The sequence below is a fragment of the Amphibalanus amphitrite genome, unplaced genomic scaffold (assembly GCF_019059575.1).
Source record: "Amphibalanus amphitrite isolate SeventyFive unplaced genomic scaffold, NRLGWU_Aamphi_draft 000235F_arrow, whole genome shotgun sequence".
NCBI lineage: Eukaryota > Metazoa > Arthropoda > Thecostraca > Balanomorpha > Balanidae > Amphibalanus > Amphibalanus amphitrite.
Genome location: NW_024881730.1, coordinates 594,895 through 622,011, shown reverse-complemented (window position 1 = coordinate 622,011; position 27,117 = coordinate 594,895). Strand labels below are relative to the sequence as shown.

The 27,117-nt window shown below is 49.7% G+C and overlaps 3 protein-coding genes across 18 annotated transcripts; 1 reads left to right on the top strand and 2 right to left on the bottom strand.

Annotated features, from left to right (window-relative positions):
* Positions 1–93: 93 nt before the first annotated feature.
* Positions 94–6,674, bottom strand: LOC122385937 (8-oxo-dGDP phosphatase NUDT18-like). 2 transcript variants are annotated; one of them, XR_006257304.1, is made up of 8 exons: positions 6,540–6,674; positions 6,072–6,209; positions 4,439–4,568; positions 3,949–4,130; positions 3,103–3,334; positions 2,789–2,894; positions 1,465–2,366; positions 94–938 (listed from the first exon to the last, which is right to left on the bottom strand). XR_006257304.1 is itself a non-coding variant. In XM_043374637.1 (7 exons), exons 2-7 carry the CDS (start codon positions 6,166–6,168, stop codon positions 2,124–2,126), a joined length of 990 nt encoding a protein of 329 aa, XP_043230572.1. In that variant the 5' UTR covers positions 6,169–6,209; positions 6,540–6,669; the 3' UTR covers positions 94–2,123. The 2 variants fall into 2 exon arrangements, 1 of the variants encoding a protein (XP_043230572.1); XM_043374637.1 differs by having other exon boundaries at positions 94–2,366; positions 6,540–6,669.
* A 743-nt stretch (positions 6,675–7,417) lies between these two features.
* On the bottom strand, positions 7,418–14,777 carry LOC122385948 (methyltransferase-like 26). Of its 5 annotated transcripts, none has more exons than XM_043374665.1 (2): positions 14,703–14,777; positions 7,418–8,720 (listed from the first exon to the last, which is right to left on the bottom strand). In XM_043374665.1, the coding sequence occupies exon 2, from the start codon at positions 8,703–8,705 to the stop codon at positions 8,097–8,099; it is 609 nt and encodes a 202-aa protein (XP_043230600.1). In that variant the 5' UTR covers positions 8,706–8,720; positions 14,703–14,777; the 3' UTR covers positions 7,418–8,096. The 5 variants fall into 5 exon arrangements, with proteins under 5 accessions (XP_043230600.1, XP_043230605.1, XP_043230601.1 ...); XM_043374670.1 differs by lacking the exon at positions 14,703–14,777 and adding an exon at positions 14,148–14,243; XM_043374666.1 differs by lacking the exon at positions 14,703–14,777 and adding an exon at positions 13,495–13,577.
* LOC122385946 (GPN-loop GTPase 2-like) lies at positions 12,673–27,088 on the top strand. 11 transcript variants are annotated; one of them, XM_043374661.1, is made up of 10 exons: positions 12,673–12,716; positions 18,474–18,589; positions 20,367–20,565; positions 21,214–21,358; positions 21,711–21,821; positions 22,309–22,487; positions 23,799–24,137; positions 24,440–24,554; positions 25,671–25,807; positions 26,138–27,088. In XM_043374661.1, exons 7-10 carry the CDS (start codon positions 23,799–23,801, stop codon positions 26,459–26,461), a joined length of 915 nt encoding a protein of 304 aa, XP_043230596.1. In that variant the 5' UTR covers positions 12,673–12,716; positions 18,474–18,589; positions 20,367–20,565; positions 21,214–21,358; positions 21,711–21,821; positions 22,309–22,487; the 3' UTR covers positions 26,462–27,088. The 11 variants fall into 11 exon arrangements, with proteins under 11 accessions (XP_043230596.1, XP_043230590.1, XP_043230595.1 ...); XM_043374655.1 differs by lacking the exon at positions 12,673–12,716 and adding an exon at positions 14,796–14,846; XM_043374660.1 differs by lacking the exon at positions 12,673–12,716 and adding an exon at positions 14,806–14,836.
* Positions 27,089–27,117: the final 29 nt, after the last annotated feature.

The following is a 27,117-nucleotide window of genomic DNA, read 5'->3' as shown; positions in this document are numbered from 1 at the left end:
ATGTTGTGTTGGGTCACTGTCTTTCAGTGACAGTGACCCAACATCCGGACCATGGGCGGATGCACCATTCCCACAATCAAAACAAAAGTCATATAGAAAGTAAAAATATATTAGCGACTTGAGCGAGGCGAAAACGGCCGGCCGCCGGCACACCGTCCAATTAGTAGCGACACCTACCACCAAAGAGCGAGCGGCGACGGGCCGTCTGGCGGCGCGGGACCCGACCGCGGGCGCCACGCGACGGGCCAGCGTCCAGCGCGCGCCGCAGAAGGCACGGGCCCGCACACACAGAAATATACAGCATACACTTTACAATCATATACATACGGGCCGAAGGGCGCAGCACAGCAGATGGACGGAAACGTAACAACATTACCGCAGGGATAGCAGGACACTCGCGGGCGGCAGAGACGGACAGTACAGCCGTCACCGCTGGTGAGCGGTGCTGAGAGTACACTGAGAGCAGCGGCGGCAGAATCCCATACGGGCCACGAACGAACGGCGACCGCGGAGCTGGAGACCGATCCAGCATCACGCCACCGATTCGCTGGCCCTGGCGCTGAAACCCATCAGCAGACATGGTGCGAATAGGGACCGAACAGACAGTCTCAGTCCGGAAACTAACATCGCCGTCAGACAAACAAATATACACGGACGGGACAGTCTGCCGACGACACAGTACTCTACTGGCAGGAAACAACACAAGTGGGCACTGTGCAGGCCGCCACTTGGGGGGCATGAAACCCCATCGGAGTGCATAGCGACTGAGCAGGCAGACGATCCCGACACTAAAACCTACTGGCATGTAAGGCAGACAGACTGGGTCGGCTACCACTGAAACCCGTCGGCTAACGAATATACAACGACGAAGCGAGCTGAATCCAGCAGCAGTGCAGATAATCATCCACCAAATAGATATATGTATGTGGTAACTGTAAAGGCCGCCGTCCACTGTGCGGAACGCGTGCGGTCCGTACGGAATTTAACACAGAACCCTATGGGCGCATCCGGTCCGTACGGAAATCGTGTGCGCTCCGTCCGGACCGCATCCGAACGGCAATCAGCTGTTGATTTTCCGTCAGCTCTCCGCATGCGTTTCGGATGCGGTTGCTACGGAGACGGAAGAGTGATGTCCGACGCGTTGAACTTTTCTGCGGAAAACGCATCCGGAACGTCCGGAACAGACGTGGTTTGGGGCCGTATCGGAGGCAAACATTGTGAATTGTACGAATAATTGGAACTCGATCATCATGAAGTAAGTAAAAATTATTTCCTTAGAATGGCAAGAGTATTCGCTGCTGGTTACTTGCAATATTTTATTTGGTAATAAGTGATAGGAAACATTTATTAGCTCTCCGCATCCGGATCGCATCCGGACCGCATCCGGACCGGATGCGGCCAGCGTGCGGCGACATTCCGGACGGACTCCGGACGGAATTCCGTCGCAGTGGACGGCGGCCTTAACACACGGATATATCTTTTCTTATGTCTGATGAAAGAAGAGTGCATAGTAGCTACCACCTAAAGCCAGTTTTCATCAGTCATGCCATTTGGCCCGCAGGGAACGCACAAATTGGTCACGGTTCACAAACACGTAAACGATTAACGTTACTGGCAACGTTGACATTTTTAAAATATACGGCTTCAATCTGTTCTATTTCATTTGCTAAAACAAATAATTTAACTATCCCAGGTCGGAATATCCTTAAATTCCCTACTTCAGTCTCAAACCTCGTCCCTTCGTAAATAAAGCCAAAGCAAGCTCGCAAGTCGTTGTACACCTGGGAATATAATTGCGTCGGCCCGTGTTTGCCAGAGCTACCACCAATCTGTTGCACTGCCCGCCGATCGGTGGCTGGCCTGAGCCACCGGCGGGCGCCCGGCGAGAGGCCGCGGGGCCGGGGGCGTCGCCACCTCCGACCCCGGGCCGGCAGCGGTGCTCTGTGCTCCAGGCTGGAAGACAACCACCACAGCAGCATGCACCTCTCGTTCCTCGGCGTCCGGCAGTCTCCGTTGAAGCGGCGGCGGTCACGTGCCAGTCGGTGTGTTCGCTGTGCAGGTGCCCGACACCGGCCGGCAGTGCGGGTGGTCGGCCGCCGCCGCCGCCGTCCGGCCGCCGCGCCTTACCTGATGACGTTCAGCGACACCAGCTGATTTTTGCCGAGCCGGTCGAGCAGCGCGTGACCCAGCTCGCGGTTCAGCTCGCACCACTGGTACTTGTCGATCAGGTGCACCTCCTCCAGCGGTTTTCGGACGGGCACGAGCAGCGTGAGGCAGAGGCCGGCCGGCTGGTCGGGCTGGTGGCTGTACTCGACCGAGAGCACGCCGGCCGGCCGGTGCGGCGGCAGGTCGGCGCCAAACATCTCCTGCGGAATGAGACGGGCGGGTCAGACCAAGGACCAAGGTGTGTGACATGGATCAGATGTCACGAAACACGATACACCGCACGGGTCAGAACACCGACGGGGCAAAAAGAGGTAGCAGAGTAAGTCGTACCAAGCAGCAAAAAAAAAAAAAAAACACACACACACATACTGATATCCATGGCAAACAGCAAAGGTCAGTACCCTCGGCCGTCGGCGCATGATACTAGTCAAAGTTAGACCTCGGGGACACAATACAGACTATACCTCACAAGACGCAGCACAGGCCATGTTTCAAAGCAAACGGCGCTGTGAGCGTGCGTCAACGCTGAAAAAAATCAGCACTGAGAGCACGAGACACAGGTCAACTGACGGCACCCGGGCCCCCGGCACAGCCAACGGTCAGTGAAGCAACAACAACTTACCGTCATATACTTTTTGAGCGTTGAGTGGATGCTACGGGGCGGCGATATTTCGCATGTGGGCAGGTGTAGAGACGTCTTCTCCGACATCAGGACACTGACCCGGTTACTGAAACAGACAGAACGCTCGGTGAACAAAGCCATTCAGACGTCACCAAGGTAATTGTGTCATTCAGAAAACTCGCTATATAAAAAAGAACGTCCATTCCAATTCATGGAACAACAAACTATGTAAGAATCAGGTAACCAGCAATATCACGCTGTGTAAAAAGCTGTAGTACAAGCAGTACCCGATTCGCTCCCGCCCCCGTCCTCACTTGGCGCGTTTTCGGACGCAGACGACCAGTCGGAGCAGTAGGCGGCGGTGGGCTCGCGCCGCCGGCAGCCGCTCCGGGTGCCAGGCGGCCGCGCCGCGCGCATGGTACGCGCGCGCCAGCTCCACCAGCGGCTCGATGTCCCTGGCGCGCAGTTCGTAGGCGCTCAGGTCGGCCACCCACTGGGCCTGCAGCGACTCCGGGTCGGCGTCGGCCGGCGTCTTCAGCCGACCGCCTGTGGGTAAGGAGGCGGCGGTCACACCACGGCACGGCCGCAGCGATACACAGCACAGTGACCGTACAGCGAGACAGATTATAACAGATTGGTACTGGACCATAAAGCATCAGATAACTGAATGGTACGTCTGAACCTCTCACCGAATCAGATATGAGATAACTGACCGTTACATAGAACATAGCACTTCAGACAGAACACTAAACAACACTGGACCGACAACAACCCGTGACAACAGCTGATCGGTCACATGATCACTGACCTGTAACTGACCTGACCAGTAATCTGTAACGTTTAGCCTGCGACTGGCCCGTGACGTTTGACCAGTGACCCGAACTGTGACTGGCCTCTGTGACAGACCGTGATGCTTAATCTCCATGACTAGCCTGTACCGTTTAACCCGTGACTAGACCGCACCGTTAAACCCGTGACTAGCCTGTACCGTTAAACCCGTGACTAGCCTGTACCGTTTGACCCGTGACTAGCCTGTACCGTTAAACCCCTGACTAGCCTGTACCGTTAAACCCGTGACTTAGCCCGTGCCGTTGAACCCACAACTCGCCTGTACCGTTTAACCCGTGAGTCTAGCCTGTGCTGTTTAGTCCACGACTCGCCTGTGACGGTGCCGGTGACAACGAAGCGGTACCAGGCGCCGCCGGCCGTCTCCACCATCAGCAGGGTGGTCGGCTCCAGCTCCAGACCCGTCTCCTCGAGCACCTCGCGACGCGCCGCCTCGGCGATCGTCTCTCCGGCCTCCATCCGGCCGGCCGGCAGGTACCACTGGCCGGCGCACGAGCTGTGGTATACGGTACAGAGTTACTACACGGCAGGTACCTCTGGCCGGCGCACGAGCTGTGGTATGCGGTACAGAGTTACTACGCGGCAGCCGGCAGGTACCACTGGCCGGCGCACGAGCTGTATACGGTACAGAGCCACGTGGTTCGTTACACGGCACACTTTCATTACGCTTCGAGACGTTAGCCACGATACTGATGTAGGAGATTATATTCAGGAGTCAGGACACAATCTCACTTTCACTTATCTGAAACATCATGTCCAGTTGATTTTTTTTAGCACAATAAGCTCAAGCAAAAGTATGCTTACCTTTTGGCTTCCTGAATCATCAGCACCTCTCCCTTATCGTTGACAATGGCCGCAGCTACGACATAGCAGATGTTCTTCTTTAATTCAGGGGTAAATGAGGAAGGTGATGATGGAGCGACGCCCTTTGCGGCTGTAAGAAGGAAACAATGAGTTAAGTTGTGAACATATTCCAGCATGTCCAAAGCACAAATGACATTTTGTCTCGCAAACAAATAAAAATGACAGGCATTTACATTTATGAGACATGCTGAATGGTTAAAATAAAAACAAACAAGATTCTCTCTATTTTTTTTAACACAAACTACTCTCAGAGACCTAAATATTGCTCCTCTGTTAAGAATATCACTTGCTTTACAATAATCAGCAGCAAAAAATCAGCATTGTGGAGAGAATCAAATGAAAATTTATTGTAATCAGCTGTAGCCTGAAACAATAAATCAAGTAAAACAATGTCAATGGTTATTATGGAAAATCGAGGCAGTGGCCCTTGTCAACCACATAGTGGCAAACTGCGCTGTGTCCCCTATACCTCAGTTCCTCACCACCCCACCTAGCATTAATGAGCAAAGTTAAAAAACTTATATTTTATTTGCGTGAGGTCTCTTGACATCACCTCCTGACCTAATGTTAAACAGATGTATATTCAGGTCAGGACATTTTTTCCAGCCTGCCTTGACTTGCTAACTCAATCTAGCCTGGATCTATTGATGAATGAATCTGATCTCATGGCATGTTTTACCCCCAATAGTCGACTGTATTGTATTGGCCTTTTAGCAACACCTAACACACAGGGGGAGGGATGCCTAGGCTGGCCCTGCCCCTGGCCCCTGATTGGGCTAGAGCATCACAACAATGACACGTGGGCTGCCCATGACAAAAGGAAGGCAATGATAGCCAATCTACATAAAGGTTCTAGGTCATTAATTTACCTTCCAGGGCAAGTCAATGACCCAAATGGGTCATTAAGATGGGTCAGGTTAGGTAAGATCAACCCATGGGCATCCTTCCAGCCATTATCAGTGGGTGTAAATCAACACCAAGTCTCACATGTTGCATAGGCACCAAAACTATGTTCAAATAGGTGCTTAATTTGAAGTCAACTAAAAATAAAATACCAATAACTCATAAAGCTTAAAAGAAGTCAACCAAAGTGATATAAGGTAAAGGACTTTGACCTAGGTCATTGTCATAAACCTGAGCTTTATGTACCATAAAACCCACCATAATATACAAGACAAAGAGCACTTCATATGTCAAAAAATGAGATGTTGGCAAAAAATGAGAAAAGCCAGGAAGCACACAGCAATGTGTGCCAACATTTATCAGACTCAAGCAAAAGGTCATTAGTCAAAGGGCATTTGGGTCAGGGTCATGACATTTCCAGAGAAGATGTGAAATTGATTGACTGCAGGGTATTATAAATGTTGTTGCAATCTCTCCCTGTTCATGTAATTTATTCATGAATGTTCAGAGAGGGTACATTTGTAGATCAACAACAGACTCGATAATCATGTTTCAGGACAAAGAAAGCAGGATTAGTTAAGCCCGGGTCAAGGAAGATGAAGCTGTTGAACAGGCGAGGTATACTAAGGAGCATAAATCTGGCAAACAGACACACCCTGAAAGTACCTACCTGTTGCTTCATTTTGGTCTTCAAGGGAAAAATCACAAAACTCTTCTGTATCTAGTGCTTGACCATCCAGCAGCTTCTGCACCATTTCTTCAGCCATAGCTGACAGACAGTGGTTACCCTCTTATACAGCCTTGATATCTGCAAAAGGTGGGTGGAGGCCAGAGCGTGAAAACATTGACATGGGGACAGTACGACGCCACATCGCAAACAACCATCTTTTGTTATAAGACTCAAGATGAACTGTCCCTATTGTCTAATTTGTCTTTGTTATCACCAATCCATCCTGCAAAACAATCTACAGTAAATATCAATCACTAACAAGCTTTAGGTAGTTGAATAAATCGCTTAGAGTGGGTAGGCGCGGTAGGCGAGCCGTATGACGCGGTTGTGACATTTGAAACGCAGAGAAAGAAGTCATTAGCAGGCTTTCCACAAACTTTTTAAATATTTTATTCATATTGCTCTTACCAGGAATTGGTCGTTAACACGTGGAGCTACAACAAGTCAATATATAATCCTGCGTAAACTCATTTACGTATCCACCGCATGCATGATTACGTTTCTGAAAGTTTCAAGGTATGTGTTATTGACTCGCAGGGGCATGAGGAGTTCGCTATTCTACTGCCAGCCTTCGCATCCGTCTAATTTTGTTGGGGCTATTACGCCGACGGAAACAAAGATGACTTGAATCACACCACCATACGCGATTTTATGGTTCATTTTGAATATGGTTATTTCAGGTACCCTCTGTGAAATTGAGAGGTCAATGAATCGTTCCCTCTTCAACTAGTCATCCAAGGGGCCGAATGCCGATCGAAACGAATCGCCACCATTGGATTCGCTGTCTGCGATTTTTTTCCGCCACTCCGAAGAATGGAGATGTCACTTAATGACATCAAGAGGTCAACTTCGTTTTCGCCTATTGCAGCTTTGATATAGCTTGGCAACTACCGGAACAATCGAGACTAAAACGCAACTATTATATTTTGTCAGCCGAATTTCGCATACCTATGGTGCCCTAATTGCCGTTTCAGCGTATGACGATGCCTGATGCTACCAGGTATTGGCGCTCGGTTCCTATAAAAATGTAAGCAAAAATTGGCGATACTGCTTACCCTTTCATGGAAACTGAGTGCCAATACCTGGTCGCGTAATGCAGCAGCATGTCGTGAAACAGGGCCTTTCAACCAGCCACGTCAAGGAAACACTGGCATCGGAGCGCCAATAGGTATACTACCTTTCTGGATCCATCTATGCCTCCATCAGGCTTATACGGTCTTGCATCACGCCCTGTGTCGTGGTACGTCGTCGGCGATTCCGCCCTGCCGACCCCGTCAAAGACGAGCTGTGACCAGTAAAGTGAGTAAACTGTATTGGGCGAGTTCAAAGGCACACTTCCTCCACCTACAAGAAACAGCATAGGTACGTGAGTTTGGCGGACATCCGCGGCGGAAGCCATTTCCTACCACGCACCCACCGCTTGACCATTATCCAGAAGAAGCAAAAGTTGGATGTTGGACTATGGAGTGGGGCATGCTGTTTGGCAAAAGGTCAACCGTTTCGATGCAACAGACCTGTTTCAGTGACCAAACAGAAAAAAGGAACGGACATTCGTTATTTGAGCTTACATGGGGTAGGTTGCGAGCGTGTGGTTACAGCTGATCAGACATTAGTGGGCATTGGTAGGTACTTGACACAACCTGGTTAGCACACAATTACGAGCGCGCATAGTTCAGAGGTTTTCATTCATTACAGCATACCTACATATAAAATACTCCCTGAAAGTTAACAATAAAATCACTAATCGAGGCATATCTGATATCAAAATTAACTCCAAACACGAAACAACCACAGGCTGGGCTAAAAATATGCGTTAAAACCGTTGCTCCCCTCACTGGTCCCTGATACAACAGTTCTACAGCATTCCCAGACTGGACGACTGGACGTTTACATGCGTCAAGTCAACATTTCCACTGACGAACGCTCCTCTAGCTGTAGACCGATGCGGCAGCTGTGAGCTGCCAACTAGTCCTTTTTCCAAACAAGCGTCTTATTGTTGGCGGGCATATCGATCTCCGCGTGCAGACGAAGGCCGTGCGGCGCCGCAGCCTTCTCTAGCTCCCGGATGTCGCGAACACCGAACTCGGCGTTCTTGGCCCGAAGGTGAGCGTCAAATTCAACGTTGCTCTGAGGCGTGAGCAAACCGTCCTTGGCGTACGGTCCGTAGGTGATCAGCAATGCCCCGGACCGCAGCAGCCGACCGGCACCCGCCATCAGACCCAGCGCGCACCGCCACGGCGCGATGTGCACCATGTTGATGTTGACAACAAGCGACAGAGAGTGGGCCTCCATGTCGGGCAGCTGGGTGGCCCAGTCGCCGGCAGCGTCCAGCAGACGTGCCGGCCGCACATTCGGCAGTCCGGCTGTGTGCTGGCCAATGCTGTCCAGCAGGCGGGATTCCAGCTCAGTAGGCTGCCACTGCAGAGAAGGGTACTGGCGTGCCAGCGCCGCCACGTGCTGCCCAGAGCCAGAGCTCACCTCAAGCGCCACACCGGTGGCCGTGCGGGACACATGCTGGAGCAGAGCCTCCAGGATCGGTACCGTGTTCCTTTGTGCAGCTGGATAGTTCAACATGATGGTAAGATGAGCCTGGAGAAAACCATCATCCATATGTTATTGTCAAACATTCTCCCACACAACAACACAGACATCCACAATCTCGTAACCGATCCACGTCTCACATGTCTTCTTCGCGCAAAGCTTTGTCCGCCTTTATTTACACTCTCACACCTTAGCCTCAGTATTTCTTGGTCCTTAACCCTCGCCCATGTAGGGGGGGGGGTTGGTGCAACCCCCCCCCTGAGGTTTTTCGGAAATAGTGCAAAAACGGCGGCGCGCAGCGCCGCCAAATTTTGGGTACCTTATGGGGCAAACCTTGCGCATCTTTTGATAAAAAAAATTTGACCGGGTCATGTCAGGTCACGGAGTTATGACGTCACAAAGGGAACAGCCTCCGGCCGGATTTTCACAAACTGAGTGCCAACGCCCGAGGTTTCCTGCCAGTGGTACGGACATCGGTTGATGGATCGTGATGAAACTTCCCATGCATGTTGGGGCAAGTATTGGCTATCATGTGGTATAAGAAACTTGACCGGGTCAGGTCAGGTCACGGAGCTATGACGTCAGAAGAGGAACAGCGTCCGGTACTATTTTTGAAAAGCGCCCGAACCACTATTTCGCTAATTCTTGTCACCTCAATGGGAATATGCAGCAATATTAGCTGCTATAGGGAGCAAATGGACCTTCCAAATCCAAAAATACAATCAGATTTCAAAAATTTAAATTTTGATTTTTCGAATTTCTGCCGCCGACTGTGACCTTGCCGACTTCCGGCGCTCCCAACGCGCCATTTTTAGAGCTAGGGAAACGAAATACATACCAAACGATAGAGAATTGATCAAGGAACACGATAGTGAAGGTTTCAAGTCGATATCTCCCACCGTTTTGCCGCAATCGCCGCGGAAAATTGAAAAAAGTCTATTTTTCCGAAAATTTGACCTTTGACCGGTCAAAAGTAGGTCAAATGTTGACCTAGGACCAAAAAATATACCACCAATCGCGAGATCTCGTTGAGAGCAATCCGTTGGTTTTTTCCGCTAAGCTCTACGACGCTCCGTTTTCAAACGCCAAGGGGGGGGTCGCACCAACCCCCCCCCTGCATGGGCGAAGGTGGCAGATCGCCGTTTACGGGCGAGGGTTAAAATTGATTTGTCCCTAGGATCGAATAGGACACAAATTGCGTCATCCACTGTATCGTCAAATATCTATCGTCAAATCTTCCCCTACGCAATGTTCGTCAGCGAATCTTCGTAAGCAAATTTCTGTATAAGATAAGCTACATCTGCGCAAGTCTTTCTTCGTCATAAATAACGTCCGTTCAACCCACCACACCAGGACCAAGTAAGCTCCTCATTCCTCAAAACTCCTACCAACCACGCCCGGCGCCCGTATCAATTATCGCCAGGAAAAATACCGGTGGACCGCTCCCACCGCCCTAATGCAGACTGCCTTGAGCAGACCCCCCCCCCCCCCACCAACCCCCAAGAAGCTAAGAATGCACTCCCCAAGAAACATTAGCTGATAGGCGATATCGCGCCGGCATGAAACGTGTCGGCATCTCGGCTTCAGTTCAGCGTCTACTGAATGTTTGTTCTGTCAGACGTCGAACTCAGCGGCGTATTTAGAAAATCGCGAAGGGGGGGGCCAAGGGTTTGGAGGGCGCCACCTCACCCAAGGAGGGCGCCATACGGTCGCGAGATAAAAAATCACTCAACGGGGGGGGGGGGGGTTGGGAGGCGTTTTTTACCATGCCACCAGTTTTTTTTTTGCGTAACCTCGTATAGGTCGTGCTGCATTGATTTTGCATCGTGTGTATTCTTTATACTCCAGGTCACAAAAGGTCAAGTGGTCTTGAAATGCTGCGCCGAAGGCGCGCGAAATTTTTGAAAACAACCTTTTCCTCCGCTTTTTAGGCACGCCTTTTATACGATCACTGTTCAAAGCTCCTCTCGCTCTTTTACCAAATTTGAAGGTATAAAAATACCTAAGGTTTGGTCGGGCCGCTGCCACACAAACTGTATAGAAAGCTTGGCTCATGGGTGTCGATGTATAAAAGTTTATTGGCGGTGGCATATCTACGCACCAGATCACCGTATCGGATTGATACCGGAGCGCGAGATGCGTAAACATCATCCAAATTACCTCAGACCAGCCTTCATAGCCTTCTCACAGGTGCATACAGTGTACCCACATAACCAGTTTCAATCACCGAAACTTCAGATGCCTGCTGTTGCGGCCGAACCTGTTGACAATACTTAATCGTAATACATATAGATGCCATGATGCACGTAAAGTAGGATCAATCCGTTAAGACCAAAGACGTGTTTTATGCATCGTAGAGCGTAGATAGTTTTGGTAGGTATAGGTACTTCATTCATTGTGCTGAATGCACGTTCATTTGTGGCAGTTTTCACAGGCAAGACATCAACTATGTGCAATAGAACGACTAAGTTGAAGAACATGCCAAAGGAGTAAATAAATGATAGGAGGGCAGCGATCAACGGATGTTGCCAATAGGTAGAAGGGCTGCGATCCACAGGAGGGCGCTAATAGGTAGAAGAGCCCCGATCAACATCCCGAGTTTCGACAGTAGGGCACCGATAGGTAGGAAGTTGGCGAGCAGCAGGAGGGCGCCAATGGATAGAAGGGCAGCGATCAACAGGAGGGCACCAATAGGTAGGAGGGCCCCGATCAACAATCAACAGGAGGGCGCCACCAGGAAAGAGGGTGGCGAGGAACAGGAGAGCACCAATAGGAGGGTGGCGATCAACAAGAGGTCGCCAATAGGTGGGAGGGCGGTCATCAACTGCAAGTCGCCAATGAGCGGAAGGGTGACGATTAAAATGGGGGTGGCAATGGTGAGGAGGGCGCCTTTGCTCAAGAGGATGACACGAACAGGACGGCGTCTGTGCGGAGGGCGCTGGTCAACAGGAAGGTGCCAGTAGATAGGAGGGCGGTGATCAACAGGAGGGTGCCAGTGGTTAGGAGGGCGGCGATCAACACGAGGGCGCCAATAGGAGAAGGGCCCCGATTAGCATTCAACAGGAAGGACTAGGGAACCAATAGGTAGGAGGGCGGCACTGAACAAGAGGGTGCCAAAAGGGAGAAAGGCGGCCTTCAAAATTTCACATGATGGCGCAATAGGTAGAAGAGCGCCAATAATTATGAGGACGCCGATCAGCAGAAGGGCGGCAATGTGTAGCAGGGTGGCGACCTACAGGAGGGCGCCTTCGGGTGAGAGGGCGCTTATTTACAGGACAGCGGCTTACATAGGCGACCACCGTTACGCTTAGAGAGCTACAGCCTACAAATGTGGTTGGAGGGCGCCCGAGGGAGCCCTCCAACCGTATTTGGAGGGCGTATTTGGAATGGACGTCCTCCGAGGGCGCCCTCCATCCGTATTTTCCCTGTAAACACATTCGCGATTGGAGGGCGCCCTCCAGTCGCGATTGTTTTTCGATTCGATTATATCACAATTGCATTTGCGATTGGAGGGCGCCTTCGGCGCCCTCCAATCGCAAAGGGCGCCTTCGGCGCCCAAGGGGGGGGGTCATGGCCCAGTGGCCCCCCCCCCTGCCTACGCCCCTGGTCGAACTAGGCAGAGAACGCGAACATTAGCCCTCTCCCCTCTAGCCATGGATCGGCCCGACAGCGGGCGGAATAATTAACCCTCACACTTATAGGGGGCGGGGGCGGGGGCGGGGGCGGTGGCGGATGGACTGCCCCTGCGCTTTTTCGCGAATGAATCAAGAAGAAATGCTGTGGATAGCGACAAAGCTTCCATTACTCGACCTAATCAATTTTACACATGCCCTAAAAATTTCAATAACCTCACCCAAATGACCTTTGGCCTGTGACCTGCTTCCCAAGACCATGTCAGGCCAGAATCGCCATTTATGTCAGTGCTCATAATAACCTTGCCTTACCTTGCTGTAGGTAATAATATAAAATATATCTGCATGTTTCAAGACTTCTGTGATTAAAAATGTGCTAACATGGGAAATTATGTTTGCTCCCTGCACCATGGTAGGTGACAAGGTCACTTGAAAAAGAGGTCAAGGTCACTGACCTTTGGTGACCTCAGCCCTCAGGTGACATTTTAACGCTTCATGCTTGTAAAATATTTGAACATTTTGAGTCTTGGTGCAAACATGCTATGAAGATGTCAGTAACTGTTTACACCTACAAAGGATAGCTGGCAGGATGCTTTCTGATTGACCTGACCTGCACTGCCCCAAATGCATAAATAAATCATCTTTAATAAAAACAAATATTGATATCAAAAATGAAATGGTTGGTTAGTTGATTTGGGTTAAGCACCAGTGGACAAGGTGCTAACTGAAGCTCCCATACTGTTCCAAGCAGCTAAGCAGCAGCAATGCCACATGCATTGCCCGGGAATTGAACCTGAATCAATGAATCCTGAGGTAAGTAACTTACCCCTAGACCAGAACGCTCACCAAAAATCGAAATCAGAACCCTGAAAACCCAGATCGGACATGACGTACCTACAAGCGTTATTATGATTACGACTCCTTATAGGATTTGAAACAGGCAACAACTCGTGCTCAAAACTATGGCTAATCTTGTACAAGGTACACTGGTGTAATACCCAGGTAAAACCAGGTAATATTGATATCTGTAAGAATCACGGTATATAGAGAACTGGTAAGAATCTTGGGTACCTAATACCAAGATTCAAGATGCTTCAAGAAGGGCTCATACGACCAAATTACAGCAGAAACATTGCAAACTGATTCAGAAGTTCAAACACCACAAGAACCATCGTTTATTCATAATATACCGATGGACTGGATGGACTTCACCCACCTAACTTGAACTCTGTAAAAACTGAAATTGAATCATGGATTAGGTATTCCTGGATCGGACACTCCGCCGATTTTCCGACCACCCGGCGACGGCGGCGGATTTCCCGACGGCGAGGGCGCTGGCGTCATTTTAGCATTGCGGGCTATGGGCGGAGCGTGTCTTTTTGTATACTTTTGTCGTTTATTACTTACCTATAACCGATTTTGATGAAAATTTTTGTGAACCAGGTAGAACAGGTATTGAGGAATGTCATGGATATATTCTTTTCCCAGTTTTGATTTAAGAAGTTGCTTAAATTCTGCTGACAAGTGAGGGTTCGTGATTACAGCCGAAGAGCCAATGTTGGAATAAAGTTAAGTTTTATGCGATAACATGAAAATAAGTTAATATTTGTATTAAATCATCAATAGGAGCTTGTTCGACTGCCGAGGAACGATGATATTTGATGATAAATTGCATCGGCAAGTCAAGAATACCGGCTTAGTTTATGGGCATCAGGTAATGATTCCGTATGTGATAGTGACTAAATGGAGCCATAATAATGATAAGAAAGGACTAGAAATTATGTTTAAAGTGTTTGAAATTGTGTCTTATGAGCTAAAGTTCGCTAATTTCGCCCTCCATTACCGCGTTTTTAGCACGCAAGCCGGTGCGGCGGCCGCCGACGCACTCGCCGCCGATGTTTCGGAGCTCCGCCACCAGGGCGGCCGCTTGGTCGCCGGCGCTAGTGTTGGGGAATAGGGAGTGTCCTATCCAGGAATACTTCATCCATGATTGAATTATGCCGCGCTGTAAATAATTCACCGAACGCTGTTCGCTTGCAATTTTCTTTCATCAGCATGCTGCAGTTTTTCGGCTTCTCATTGGTGGAACTTCCGAAGTCTAGGCTCGCAACCAATGAGATGCCGATATATGTGGGCACTCAGTTTCCATATATGGCAAAATCGGTAGATTGCTAATAAAATAAACAGTGAGCAAAAGAAACCTAGTATAGAATATATATTTTTGATACTCACAAACTGACGTCATTAAAGAACCACAAAAAGACGAACGAATGTTCTGATTTTCTAGCCAAACTTATCTCACTTGGCCTAATACTAACAAAAACCAACCGAAGCTACCTGTTACTCCTAATTTGAAGGTAGTAAGCTATCACACAGTTACCTAACTAATCTGATTTACCTGCCGATAGCCGAGATACCTAATATCAATGACGTCATATTAAATCTTGCCGGCGATGGTCAGAGGGGCAGCAGGTCAGTAGACGTTTGTAGTAGGAATATTTGCGAAAACGGCGCAGTAGGCTGGATGAACGAGTGTGTCAGTGTCGGTACCTACTCTTAAGGATTTTTGGCGAGTTTTGTTCAATTAACTTGCTTTTGTACCATTGTCAGATGTTCGCAATGAAATCCTCTTTCGATTGATGTATGAATTTTATGGTATTCTTTCAAGTGTGAGGATTTAGCGGCAATGCTTATAAAGAGCGTGATCCATTCTCAAACAAAAATTTTGCATATTCTTACACTATTTGACATCCTGAATCCAATTATTATACTAACATGTGGCGGAAATGTTTGAAAAAAATGAAAACACCAAGCTATAATCCCCCTTAATATCACAGCACACTGCACTCTGCAGTGATGGATGAGTGAATCAGAATATGACACTAGAAAAACATTACTTGCAGCACTGCCAATTGCCATTGAGGAAACATACCCACTTCCTGACATTTCCAGTGATAAAAAATAATCTTGTGCAAGTTCTGTTTGGGCTTAAGGCCTATTTGAAAAGTGAAAATCACTGAATTTTATTATTTTGACATTTAAAAGAAATATGAATCATTACCTAAATCTTTGCAAAAAACAAGAGGAATGGTTAGAAATACCATCTAGTCTGAATAGGACTGACTTAAGAAGTAGAAAGCCAGAAGTTAGAGCCTAACCTATTACCTAACTTGATCTAACCCAAGCTAACCTGGTGTTTACTGTTTACTTACTGGGGATAACAAAATAGTCACTTTAAGGAGTACATTGCAGGCAACAGCCAATCAAATATTTTAGGTTAAGTGGTCTTAACCCGCGCCCTGATGGGGGGCCATTTTGCCTTCCCTGTGGATTTTCTTAAATAGCAAGAAAACGGTGGCGTGCAGTGCCGCCGTTTTCAGTACCTTTTTCAAATTTTCAATACCTTCTCGGGCATCAATTTGACACCTTCACACAAAATTTTGAGCCACAGGTCACCTTGGGTCAGGAGTTATTGACATCAAACTGAGGTCATGTTGACTAAAAATAAGCAAAAAACATGACATCTTGAAACGCTCACCAAATCTACAATTAACAAGCAATTTTAAAGTTCTTTTTGTCGTTGGTAGAGAAAAGACAACGCTACAAAACTGCTATCTCTTTCACCCCCAAAAATAAAAGACGATTTTTTAAAGAAAAACTCACAGAATTTCCATTTTTTTCGAATAAAAAAAGGAATACATGTGGTAGTCCCTGCGCTCTTCGATATACATAACAAATTTTAGATAGATATTTTTTTGCCAAGCTATAGTGATAAAACCTTCAAAATTGATGACTGCAATTTTTTAACTTAATTTTTAGCAATTCTAGACCACGTAGCGCAAAACAAAGACCACCATTGAACTCCCCGTGACGAGGTGCATGGAATCGATACCCATTTTATGCAAAAATATCAACTTTGAAATTTGACCTAATTTGACCTAACCTTGACCTGACCTTGACCTGACCTTCACCAAAACATAATCTCAACTGACCCCAAACTCCAAAGGCTGCCTGTCCCACATAATCTCATTGGGCAGATAAAATGGACCATAAAACATGCATCACATGATATTTATATATTGTGACCCTCATTGACCTGACCGTTGTGACCTGACCTGGTATCAGTGACCTCAAATAGCAAAATGTGTGTTTGACGAACATTTTCCCACCGAAGATTTTCAATGAAATGCATTTTACTCGATTTTACAACGCATTTCTTGAAATGCCTATAAACGGTGAAAATTCGACCTTTGACCTGACCTGTGACGTCATTGGTTAGACCGAGGTCAATGAAATTGGGTCACAAGGTAGTTCCCTGTTGGGGCTATCCAACGCCGTTTGCCGCTTGTCGCTATGTTGCGTGGTTCTCGAGATCTTAGGGGGGGGGCAAAATCCCCCCCATCAGACCGCGTTGCTCGGCAGACCCCATCAGGGCGTGGGTTAATCTGTAATCTCTCCTAGGATATTGCAATGCTTATTGCTATGTACTTTTTCAGGCATGGGCCATGGGGCATTACATTGCCATACAGTTCGCATTAGTATGTCTGATGTGATTTGTCATTTATTATTTGTATCATGTGTATTATTATGTGTATCATATATGTGTATATAATGTGTTTTCCTGTTTATTCTTGTGACCTCACTTTCATAACACAATGGAATAACATCTGTAATGCGTTTTCATTTAACCTTGGAGTTTGTCCATTCAATACCTATGGCTAATGGCATATGGAGTGCAGGTGCTTTGATACAGGAATTACAGGATACTTGATTGCAGCATGGCATGAACTACTTTCAGATATGAAATCTGGAGGTCAAAATCTAACATCTGATTTGCTTTTTATAATCAGTTATCTAGGTGATCAGACCTTTTGTATATGGATACAAAAAATTCATCCCCAAAATCAGAAAAGTGGCCTTATTTCATGCCTGATGCCTGATATTTGGGGGTCATTGAAGGCACTAGGATTGCCTGGTGGATCCGTCATAGAGAGCTTGGGTAGCATCAGCAGTCTTCTCTATTGTGGAGCGATGAAGGCATAGTTTGTCCAGTGCTTGTCCAGTCGGTTCTTAAAAACATTTGTCGATGGCGAGCAGACAATTTCTTCTGGTAGGGCGTTCCAGTCCGACACGACCCGGGTGGCAAAATGGTTACGCTGGACGCGGCTGACCGCTGGCTTTGGCGACCTTCAGTCGGTGGCGTGTACTCGGGGCGGGCGAGAAAAAGTCGTCCTTGTCCAGGTCGGAGCGTCCATGCATGATGTTGAACATGGTTATCATGTCTCCACGTCGACGGCGGTGCTGGAGGGAGGGAAGTTTCAGGCTCTTCAGCCGTTTCTCGAAGGGCAGCTGCCGACGTTCAGGGACAAAGCGCGTAGCCCATCGTTGGACCCGCTCCACCAGCCTCATGTCGGCCGCGTTGAACGGGCCCGAGACTTGGTTGCAGTACTCGAGGTGCGGGCGAATTATCGTCTTGTACAGCAGGGGAAGTGTCCTGGATTCGATGTGGACGAAGCTGTGCTTGATAAGGCCGAGGATTCTGTTGGCCTTGCCAACGGCGGTCGCCGCCTGCTCCTTGAATTTAAGTAGTCTGTCCATCTGGACTCCCAGGTCTCTTTCTATGTCAACAGTCGTCAATGCAGCGCCCTCGATTGTGTACTCCGCCCGCACGTTTTGGCTGCTCAGGTGAAGCACTGTACACTTGGATGGGTTGAATGGAAGATTCCACCTGCGAGACCAGGCCGCCAGGGCGTCCAAATGCTGCTGGAGCTTCCTGCGGCCAATCTCGGTACCGGCTCCGACATACACCTTCGTTACGCATCATCAGCGAAGAGCTTGCATGTGCTCTCGACGCAGCCAGGTAAATCGTCTTCTTCAAAAAGATGGTACATGCATTCAAACAGCCAGGTTACATAAGTTATTCGGCCTTGTATTACTTGGTATTTGATGCATTCACAGCCTGTTCTTTCAGATCCTGTCATATCTTCCTGTCATATCTTTCAGATTTCTTCATTAACACTTCACCAAAATCCAATGTTGAACAGTGAACACTGCATCAGGCATCTGCTTCCCCTCATAAAAGTGAGGGTTAGGTTATCACCCACTGTTTGCATTCCTGGACTGAACATGTGATGTCACTTAATACTTACAGCATTCTCATTTATCACAGGTCTGTTGTTTTTCTGATGAACAAGACTCAAGACAGCACATATTGTGAATCATTGGTTCAAGAAGCAAGGGCTAAGCTTCGCCTATCATTCCTAGAGGTCATATCTTCTCTGAAAGGTTAGTATTTTGTGGGATCAGGATGTTTCTGTGCAAAACAAATATTTTTCGAATCTTTAGAATCGATACCTACAGGGTGTCCCATAATTACCCGGACATTGTTAATTAGCGTATAAAATAAGGCAAACATGATTGCGCTTTTTTCTTTTTACCGTCCTATATAGTCAACTAGGGTGGCTGTGAAATAGCACATGCAATAGATACGCTTGTTACAAGATCAGCCGACAATGATGGAAAATGCCAGCCATTGCTGGTCTCAGTTGTTTTACGGGTCTCCCGAAACTGGGTGTAGGCCTGTTTTCTTTGACCTCTTGCCGGAGGATAATACGATCATATAAGATAAACTTGACATCAAAGTGTTCCCAGGCCATAAGGTATTATTCCCCAAAACAAAAATTTCTGCCTACGCCACTTTTGCTGCGTTTTTTTACATCTGGAGTGGAGAAGCTCCATGTCTGAACATTGCGCAACCTTTGGCTTCCAATAGATTTGGTTTCCAAAACAAACCCGTTCATGGCAATTTGGTTCACGGCATCCAGTTTTCGCACTGGTAGAATATTACCGCAGTAGTACCCTGTGCTATCGGTTGTCTTTGGGCCATCATATCAAGCCAATGAGTGCACGGTGGCTCAAAATGTCTCACAATTTGATTTTCGACGGGTGCCTGGCCGTCTCTGCTGTTGGGGAGTTGTAGCCATCTGACATTCACACAAGCCTTTTTCGGGCGGTTCAAATGACATAATACCTTCGTTAGACCACAAAGTGTGCCTCAATATACTGTTTTGTTGTATATGTTATGTTTTTGGGATGAATTGTAGTGATTTGCGCTGCTTTTCCCGTAGTTTTCGCATATTTTTCTGGCGAAGGACCCCAAATTCCAAAATTTTGTCGAAGATAGTGGTGCAAAGTAGACTCATGTTTTGTAGATAATCCTGATCTATTGTTTAGCTAGTTTTTAGCTAGATCGGTGACGTTTGTTGTCTATGACAAGCAACCACTTGTTTGACAACTGGTGCATGGCCCTTTTTGGCCGAGCCCAAGCTTGTCAATCAGGCTTATCTCTTGCTCTCTCTGGCTTCGTTAGCTGATATAATTGCGCTTTGCTCAATCCTAACTGCTTGCAGATGAGCTGCTGAAGCTCTCCAGCAAAAACCATGCCGAAAGTCCGTTTACAAAGTTGAGAACGGGAGTTGATTCACCATGGTTGCCTATTAGTGGCTTAAGCTGAAAACGGAAAAGGACTACTCTTACTTGACTCTGGATAATAATTGATTCGAGTCGTTACCGGCCACCAAAAGCACACAGTCCCCAATCTTGATAGCTAAGGGATATCTTATAAAAGTATGATGCTTGTATGTCATTAGAAGCGAGCGCAGTCGTACTTTTAGCCAGAAAATAAATGTCCGGGTAATTCTGGGACACCCTGTATGTGACTATGAGCACTTCTTCTGTTTGAGGTCATACAATGTTGCTGTCATTACAAAGCATTAAGCAGCTTCACCTTATAGGCTTATAGCTTATTTTTATCATTTTTATTTAAATTCACAGCGTGTCAGTGTTGGAGTGCTACAGTAAGTGTTTAAGGAAATGTGTTTATTGTAACCATATAGCAGCTTATGGCAGCGGTAAAGCTACCCAGCAGCTACAAGCAGCAGCAGCTATAATATAGTTCATGGGCAGTTTTGTGGCTGAGCTGATCGCCCTCGTTGGTTTTGTGGGTGTTTTGTGTGTGTCCGGGCTCACCACCGTCACTGGCGCCCGGCGCTGCTGTGGGCAGGCCGTGAGGCAGAGTTCGGACTGCAGGAGGGCGGCGTGGTGCATGGTCGTCTGGCGGCCTGCGACCGAGACGGACTGCACCTGCACGTGGCCGAGCTGCGCACGCCGCTGGCACACCACGAGCACGCCACGCTGCGTACCGGCGACGTGATCAGCATGCGAGTCCGGCTGGCGGCCGGCGACAGTCAGCTCTGAGCCAGGTCAGTGGGCGGCGAGACGGACTAATAGGTCAAAGACTTTTAAAGGACGGACGGGTCACCGGGCTGTGAGACAGACGGCCAGGTCTGAGCCAGGTCAGCGGGCTGCGAGATGGACTGATAGGTCAGTGGGCTGTGAGACGGGCGGGTGGGGTGTGAGACGGACTGTGAGCTCAGTCAGTGGGCTGCGAGACGGACTAATACGTCAGTGGACTTTTAAAGGACGGACGGGTCACCGGGCTGTGAGACAGACGGCCAAGTCTGAGCCAGGTCAGCGGGCTGCGAGATGGACTGATAGGTCAGTGGGCTGTGAGACGGGCGGGTGGGGTGTAAGACGGACTGTGAGCTCAGTCAGTGGGCTGCGAGACGGACTAATAGGTCAGTGGACTTTTAAAGGACGGACGGGTCACCGGGCTGTGAGATGGACGGCCAGGTCAGTGGGCTGTGAGACGGGATGACCAGGTTTTAGAGAGCCCAACTGACGGTATGCCGGGTCAGCTAATGTTGACCGAGGTCGGACAGCGCCTGGGTAGGTGGATTAGGAAGGTAACGCTAAAGAAAACGCTGTTTTACAACGCTGCGGGTGTTGTGAAGTGCCCTGGAGCCCGCCCCGTGTGACACTGACGTCACGTGCTCTGCCGCCGCCCTCAGGTCCGGCGTGCCAACGCGCCATGTCCCTGCTGGAGGATCGGGACGCAGTGCGATCCGCTCCTGTCGTATCCGCTCCGTGCTCGTCTAAGGTGTTCGCCGCGCTCGTTGACGGCCAGCACATCGACTTTGCCGCCGCTGTGTTTGGGTGAGTGTGGTGCGGGGCACCGCCGGGTGCACGGGGGATAGCAACGCTGACAACGGTACCTGTGCACTTTGCACAATCTACCTGGTAAAATGATGTTGTCATGAAGACTGGAAACAGTCTGAATGTCTGTCTGAAACAGTCTTTGTATGGTAAAGGTCTCGATTGTGCGTTTATCGCAATAATAGTTCGGCTTCATTGCAAAAAGCACCCGTTACGGTAGTGTTTGCGTTTGATAGAGCCTGAAGTAGACATTTTGCTTATATGTAAGGTGCACTGCTACGCATAGTGCAACGCATGCGTGGTATGCGTTGTACAGTCAATGTCTGTTTCAACGTTTGTAACGAATTTCCAGCGAGACGGACTTTCTGTGCATCACCGAGTACCAGAAACTGGGCACTATCGTTCAGGTGGAGATCGAGTCATCGAAGGTCGTGGAAGGCCCCAACAAGATTTACAACACACGGTAATTATTCACGCAAAATAAGTACTTCTTTTATTTGAAAGCATACCATTGCGTCGGGTTCTAGTATGCATGTCAACGCTGTACAACTGTGAAACGTAATTGTTTTTTTAACGTTTCAAAGTGTTTTCTTTCCTCTCTTTATCTGATGTTTGACAAACCAACTGAAGGCCCCGCCATTTTATCCGCTGGCGATCATTATCAAATGTTTTGTGCCGTGTGATTCGCGTGCCATTCTGTTCCGGCCTATTACCACTGTGACTGTGAATGGTGAGTGACCGCTCAATATTAGATTGGTGTGGCTTGCCGTATGGCTCTGACAGCACTAACGCGCCTTGATTTACGAATGTCTGAGGCCACAGCTATCAAATACTGGTCCCAGTGACCTGATGACGCTGTGGGTTCGTGAACCCGAATCTGTCTGCTACCCTGACGCCGACGCTGTAGAGGGCGTGGCCCTTGTCGTCTGACTCCCACCCTCGCTCCCCAGAGTACTACTCGGAGAGGACTCGGAGTCGGTCCGAGCCGCCGCCCGCTTCCTCGCCGAACGGCTGGCCACGCGCAAACAGCTGATCGTGACACTGGCGCTGCGGCAGCTCACGCCGGCGCTGCTGAAGAAGATCGTTCCCGTGGTGAAGGAGAACAGTCAGGAGACTGGTCGGTAGCAAGGTACGACCCGGGAACGACGCCAGCGCGCATTTGTGTAGTGAAGAGCCAAGAGGGGAACGTTCAACTTATTTAGGTTATGGTTGATAGTTTCAACACCACTTTTTCGCCGGGGAGTTTAGAAAGAAAATGCAATTTTTACTAGTTTACTCCGGTCAGTCCCTTACGGAGTTATTTTTTGAAAAGCCACGGAATCTGGAACATGCACTGGCTGGTAAAACAAGCCAGGGATGAAGCATCATAATGCACCGCGAAATGTTGGGGATTATAAAAAATAATTCCTAATATAATTCCCTATATAATCTAAATATATATAGATCGGACTATGACGTGTTTAGCTTATGCGGCAAATAGTGTACGTTATGCTCTTCAGCCGTCAGCACCTCTGGCAGCCCGTTATGCATCCCTTATAGACGCCCAGCTGGTAGTCCCCTGCGGTAGTGTGTCTTGCCTTACAGTTTACACGTGAGCCTCTGACAGTTGTGCGTCAGGTCCCTGAGCCGTGTCCCCCTCAACATTGTGTCAGGCCCTCCCTCTTAGCCCTTCAGACAGTGTGTCGGTTCCCTGATGCCTGCGTCCCACTATGGTGTGTTAAGTGCCCCAGTAGCCAGCTGAGCCCCTCAGTGCCCTGACCCCGCGTCCCCGGCAGATGTCGGCCGTGTGAGGCCCCATACAGTGCTGGAAATGAGGCCGCTTTCTGGTCCCGGCGTTTTATTCTCCTCGCGGGTTAATCCCGTCCAGCGTTTAGCCTTTCGGGACCCACTCAGGGTCGCGGTTGTTTTCGCCGCTCGCCCTAGTCGAGATGTAAAGTTAATAGTCACACGAAGCTTATTTAGGGTCAGCCAAACCAGTCTAGTCTGGAGTTACTGTTAAATGTATGCATATAGATGAAAGTAAAAGGTTTTGTAGAATCGATTAATTTCGAAGTCGTATATTCAGAGGCCCCAAATAAACTTCGTGCGACTATCAACTTTGCATCTCGAATGGGCCGAGCGGCGAAAACAACCGCGGCTCTGAGAGGGTCCCGAAAGGCTAAGCGCTAGACGGGGCTAACTCACCCGGAGAATAAAATGCCGGGACCAGAAAGCGGCCTCATTTCCAGCACTGGCCCCATACCTGTCATGTAGCCTCCGTGTCAGCATCCCTGACCCCCGCGTCCATGGCAGATGTCGGCCGTGTGAGGCCCCATACCTGTCATGTAGCCTCCGTGTTAGCATCCCTGACCCCCACGTCCCCGTCAGATGGCGGCCGTGTGAGGCCCCATATCTGTCATGTAGCCTCCGTGTCATTCCCTGACCCCCGCGTTCCCGGCAGATGGCGGCCGTGTCGCCGGTGCGGTTCGGTCAGGTGGTGGTCGGCCCGCCCGGCTCCGGGAAGACTACCTACTGCGCCGGCATGGCCGAGCTGCTGCGCGGCACCGGTCGGCCCGTGGCGCTCGTCAACCTGGACCCGGCCAACGAGACGCTGCCGTTCGCGGCCGACCTCGACCTGGCCGAGCTGGTTACCGTGGAGGATGTGATGCGCGAGCTGCGGCTGGGCCCCAACGGCGCCCTGCTCTACTGCCTCGAGTACCTGGAGAAGAACATGGACTGGCTGCTGCAGCGACTCGCCGCCCTAGGAGACAAGTACATCCTGTTCGACTTCCCCGGACAGGTGGGTAGGAGCTTCGCGGCAGGGCGCGATTTGTAATAATCTTAGCTGCTTCGGCGTCAGCGAGAGCCATGTACTGGGGTCAGAGGGAGGATTGTGTCACGACAGTGTTAAGCAACAGCGGTGATCCTGGCAGTAGCGCCGACGGTCATGGTGTCAAGCCAGGACGCGTGCTACGATACCTACTTGGGCGGCTGCTGCCAACGCTGGGCATCGTTTACCTCAGAACCATGCTTGAAGGCTTCGGTCTATGGCAACGCTAGGTTACCGGCCTCTGCATTGACGCCGTTCCACTGGCCCGCCAGGTGGAGCTGTACACCCACAACGCGGCGGTACCGCGCATTCTCCGCCGGCTGGAGAAGGCCAACTTCCGTCTGACGGCCGTCAACCTGGTGGACTCGCACTACTGCAGCGACCCAGGTCGGTTGAGGGGACTCATTGGAAGGGGGTGGACTCGCACTACTGCAGCGACCCAGGTCAGTTGGCTGGCTCTGCTGGCCCAGGGGGTCATGGGTGGGACTCGCACTACTGCAGCGACCCAGATCGGTCGAGGGGGATCGTTGAAGGGTGGTGGTAGACTCACACTACGGCAGCGACCCAGGTCGATCGCCCGGCTCCGCTGGCCCGGGGGACGGGGTCATCGAAAGGGCTGGACTCTCATTAGTGCAACGATCCAGGTCGATCGGTGGCGATATCAAAGGGGGCGCATATTTGATTACAGAAGTCAATGAACGACATTTCGGCGTCAACATTTCGAACGACATTTTGACAGTCAATGCGAGAACAACTCTGTCAGGCATGTAAGATAGGTGGAGAGACAATTTGAGGGCTGACTTAGATAACTTACTCGAATTTAGATGTAACCGCCTGTATATTAGCTACGGAACTCTAGGGATCTGATTATAATGCACCGTTTTAGAGCATTTTGATGTTATTTTTTCGAGATATTTCTATGCTGCATTATGTGAAAGTGTTACTAAGGCCATTTAAGACGTAAGTGCGTATTCTAACGGCAGCCTGTGTGTCGCTAGATAATGCGTACCTACTGATCCTATCTGACGTTTTTTTTTTTGTCATGTGAATTCCACCAATTTATTGCTAAAGTTCGTCGAGAAATCGATAGCTGGAGTGAAGAGAACACGACAAACTTAACGCATAAAACTATAACGATATGGCCAAACCTTAATTGTCACATGACATGGGACGGTTACACTATAGCCTCTCGTCCCTCCGTCTCACCGTCGCTCCGCCTGAGGCAGGCGGCTCAAAGTGGCCTGTAATCAGTCGATCCTGACCGACTGACTGTGCCCTACCGTCGGCTGCAATGTGACGCACCGGCGACCCGGGGCGTGGGATGCACGTGACCAGGGGCTTTCCCACAACGGTAACCCATGGGACGGGTGCGACGGAGCCCAGCCAGGTGAAACTGAATGTATCCTGTCATTACGCCTTGGCCGGCCAGGCTCAGTCTAGCCCAGCCAAGTAATGTGGCAGCTCTGCCATTGTTCTGATGACGGTGTATGCGGCTGTGTGCAGGGAAGTTTGTCTCGGTGCTCCTTTCGACCCTGGCCATGATGCTTCACCTGGCTCTGCCGCACATCAACGTATTGTCGAAAATCGATTTGGCTGAGAAATTCGGGAAGCTGCACTTCGGCCTGGATTTTTATACGGAGGTAAGGGTAATCAATTTTGATCTATACTTCCCCTGTTTTTATTATCAGGCATCGGCAAGAATTAATCATTAAGTGCATATTTGAATTGTGGCTTAAAATTTTCGTTCCTTATCCAGCGATAAGCTATTTTCTACTGATAATTTGTTTTGTCTTTTGGTCCATGTACCCATTAGGAGAGTCGTTTGGCGCTATTATCTGCGTGTCGGCCTTTAGTAAGCTGTTTCTTCCGTCGCACCGCTGTGGAAATTTGTAGTCAGACTGAGCGGCCGGCGTTGTCCCCCATGCTCCTCCGGCGATCCCTGACTCGGCGCGGGTCGGCGTGTTCTTCAGGTGATGGACCTGGAGCGGCTGGCCGAGCTGCTCGACGACGACCCGTTCACACGCCGCTACCGCCGGCTGACGGCCAAGCTGACCGGCCTGGTCGAGGACTACGGCCTCGTGTCGTTCGTGCCGCTCAACGTGTCCGACAAGGCGACCATGGCGCGTGTGCTGCGCTCTGTCGACAAGGCCAACGGCTACGTATTCGGTGCCGGCGAGGAGCGCTCCATACAGACGCTGCTGGCGTGCGCGGTGGGCGCCGAGTTTCAGGACGACGTGGTGGGCGCCGCCGCCGAGCAGTACGTGCCGGCCGGTGGGGACATGGAGGCAGGGTGATGGCAGCCGCAGTGAGACAGAGACATGGAGTCAGAGTGACGGCAGCCGCAGTGAGACAGAGACATGGAGGCAGAGTGATGGCCGCCGGGAGACAGAGACATGAAGGCAGAGTGACGGCAGACGCTGACAGACTGCATCCGGCGGCTGCCAGGAGACTGATAGAGACATGGAGACAGAGTGACGGCACCGGCCGGCCGCCGGTGGTGCTGGGTGCCGGGTGCCGGACCCGCCGATCATACTCGGTCGGTCGGGTAGTGACTAGTGATGCTGAGGTCAGGTCGATAAGGTGATCCACCAGCCAGCTAGGGTTATCTCGTAACGAAGGCCGTGTGGATTAACTACAGTGTTGCATTGTCTGTCAAAGACGACACGATTACGGGCTGTTGTGATGGTGGAGACGAATTGGTGATAATGTGATTCTTTGACGCCGTTTTGTATGCTCTTTAAACATGGAACCCGCCTTGTGAAAAGTGATCGATGCAATTATCTCAACACGTTTTGCTCTTGTACTGCATACTTACGTCCACCAGTCGGCGTTGTAAACACATGGGATCTCACTACCGGAGTCCGCAAATCCTCAGCGATGTTACGTTCAGGTGTGCTCAAAATACATTGATCATTTCGCCATTTTTTGTTTAATTTTCGTTACGATCAGC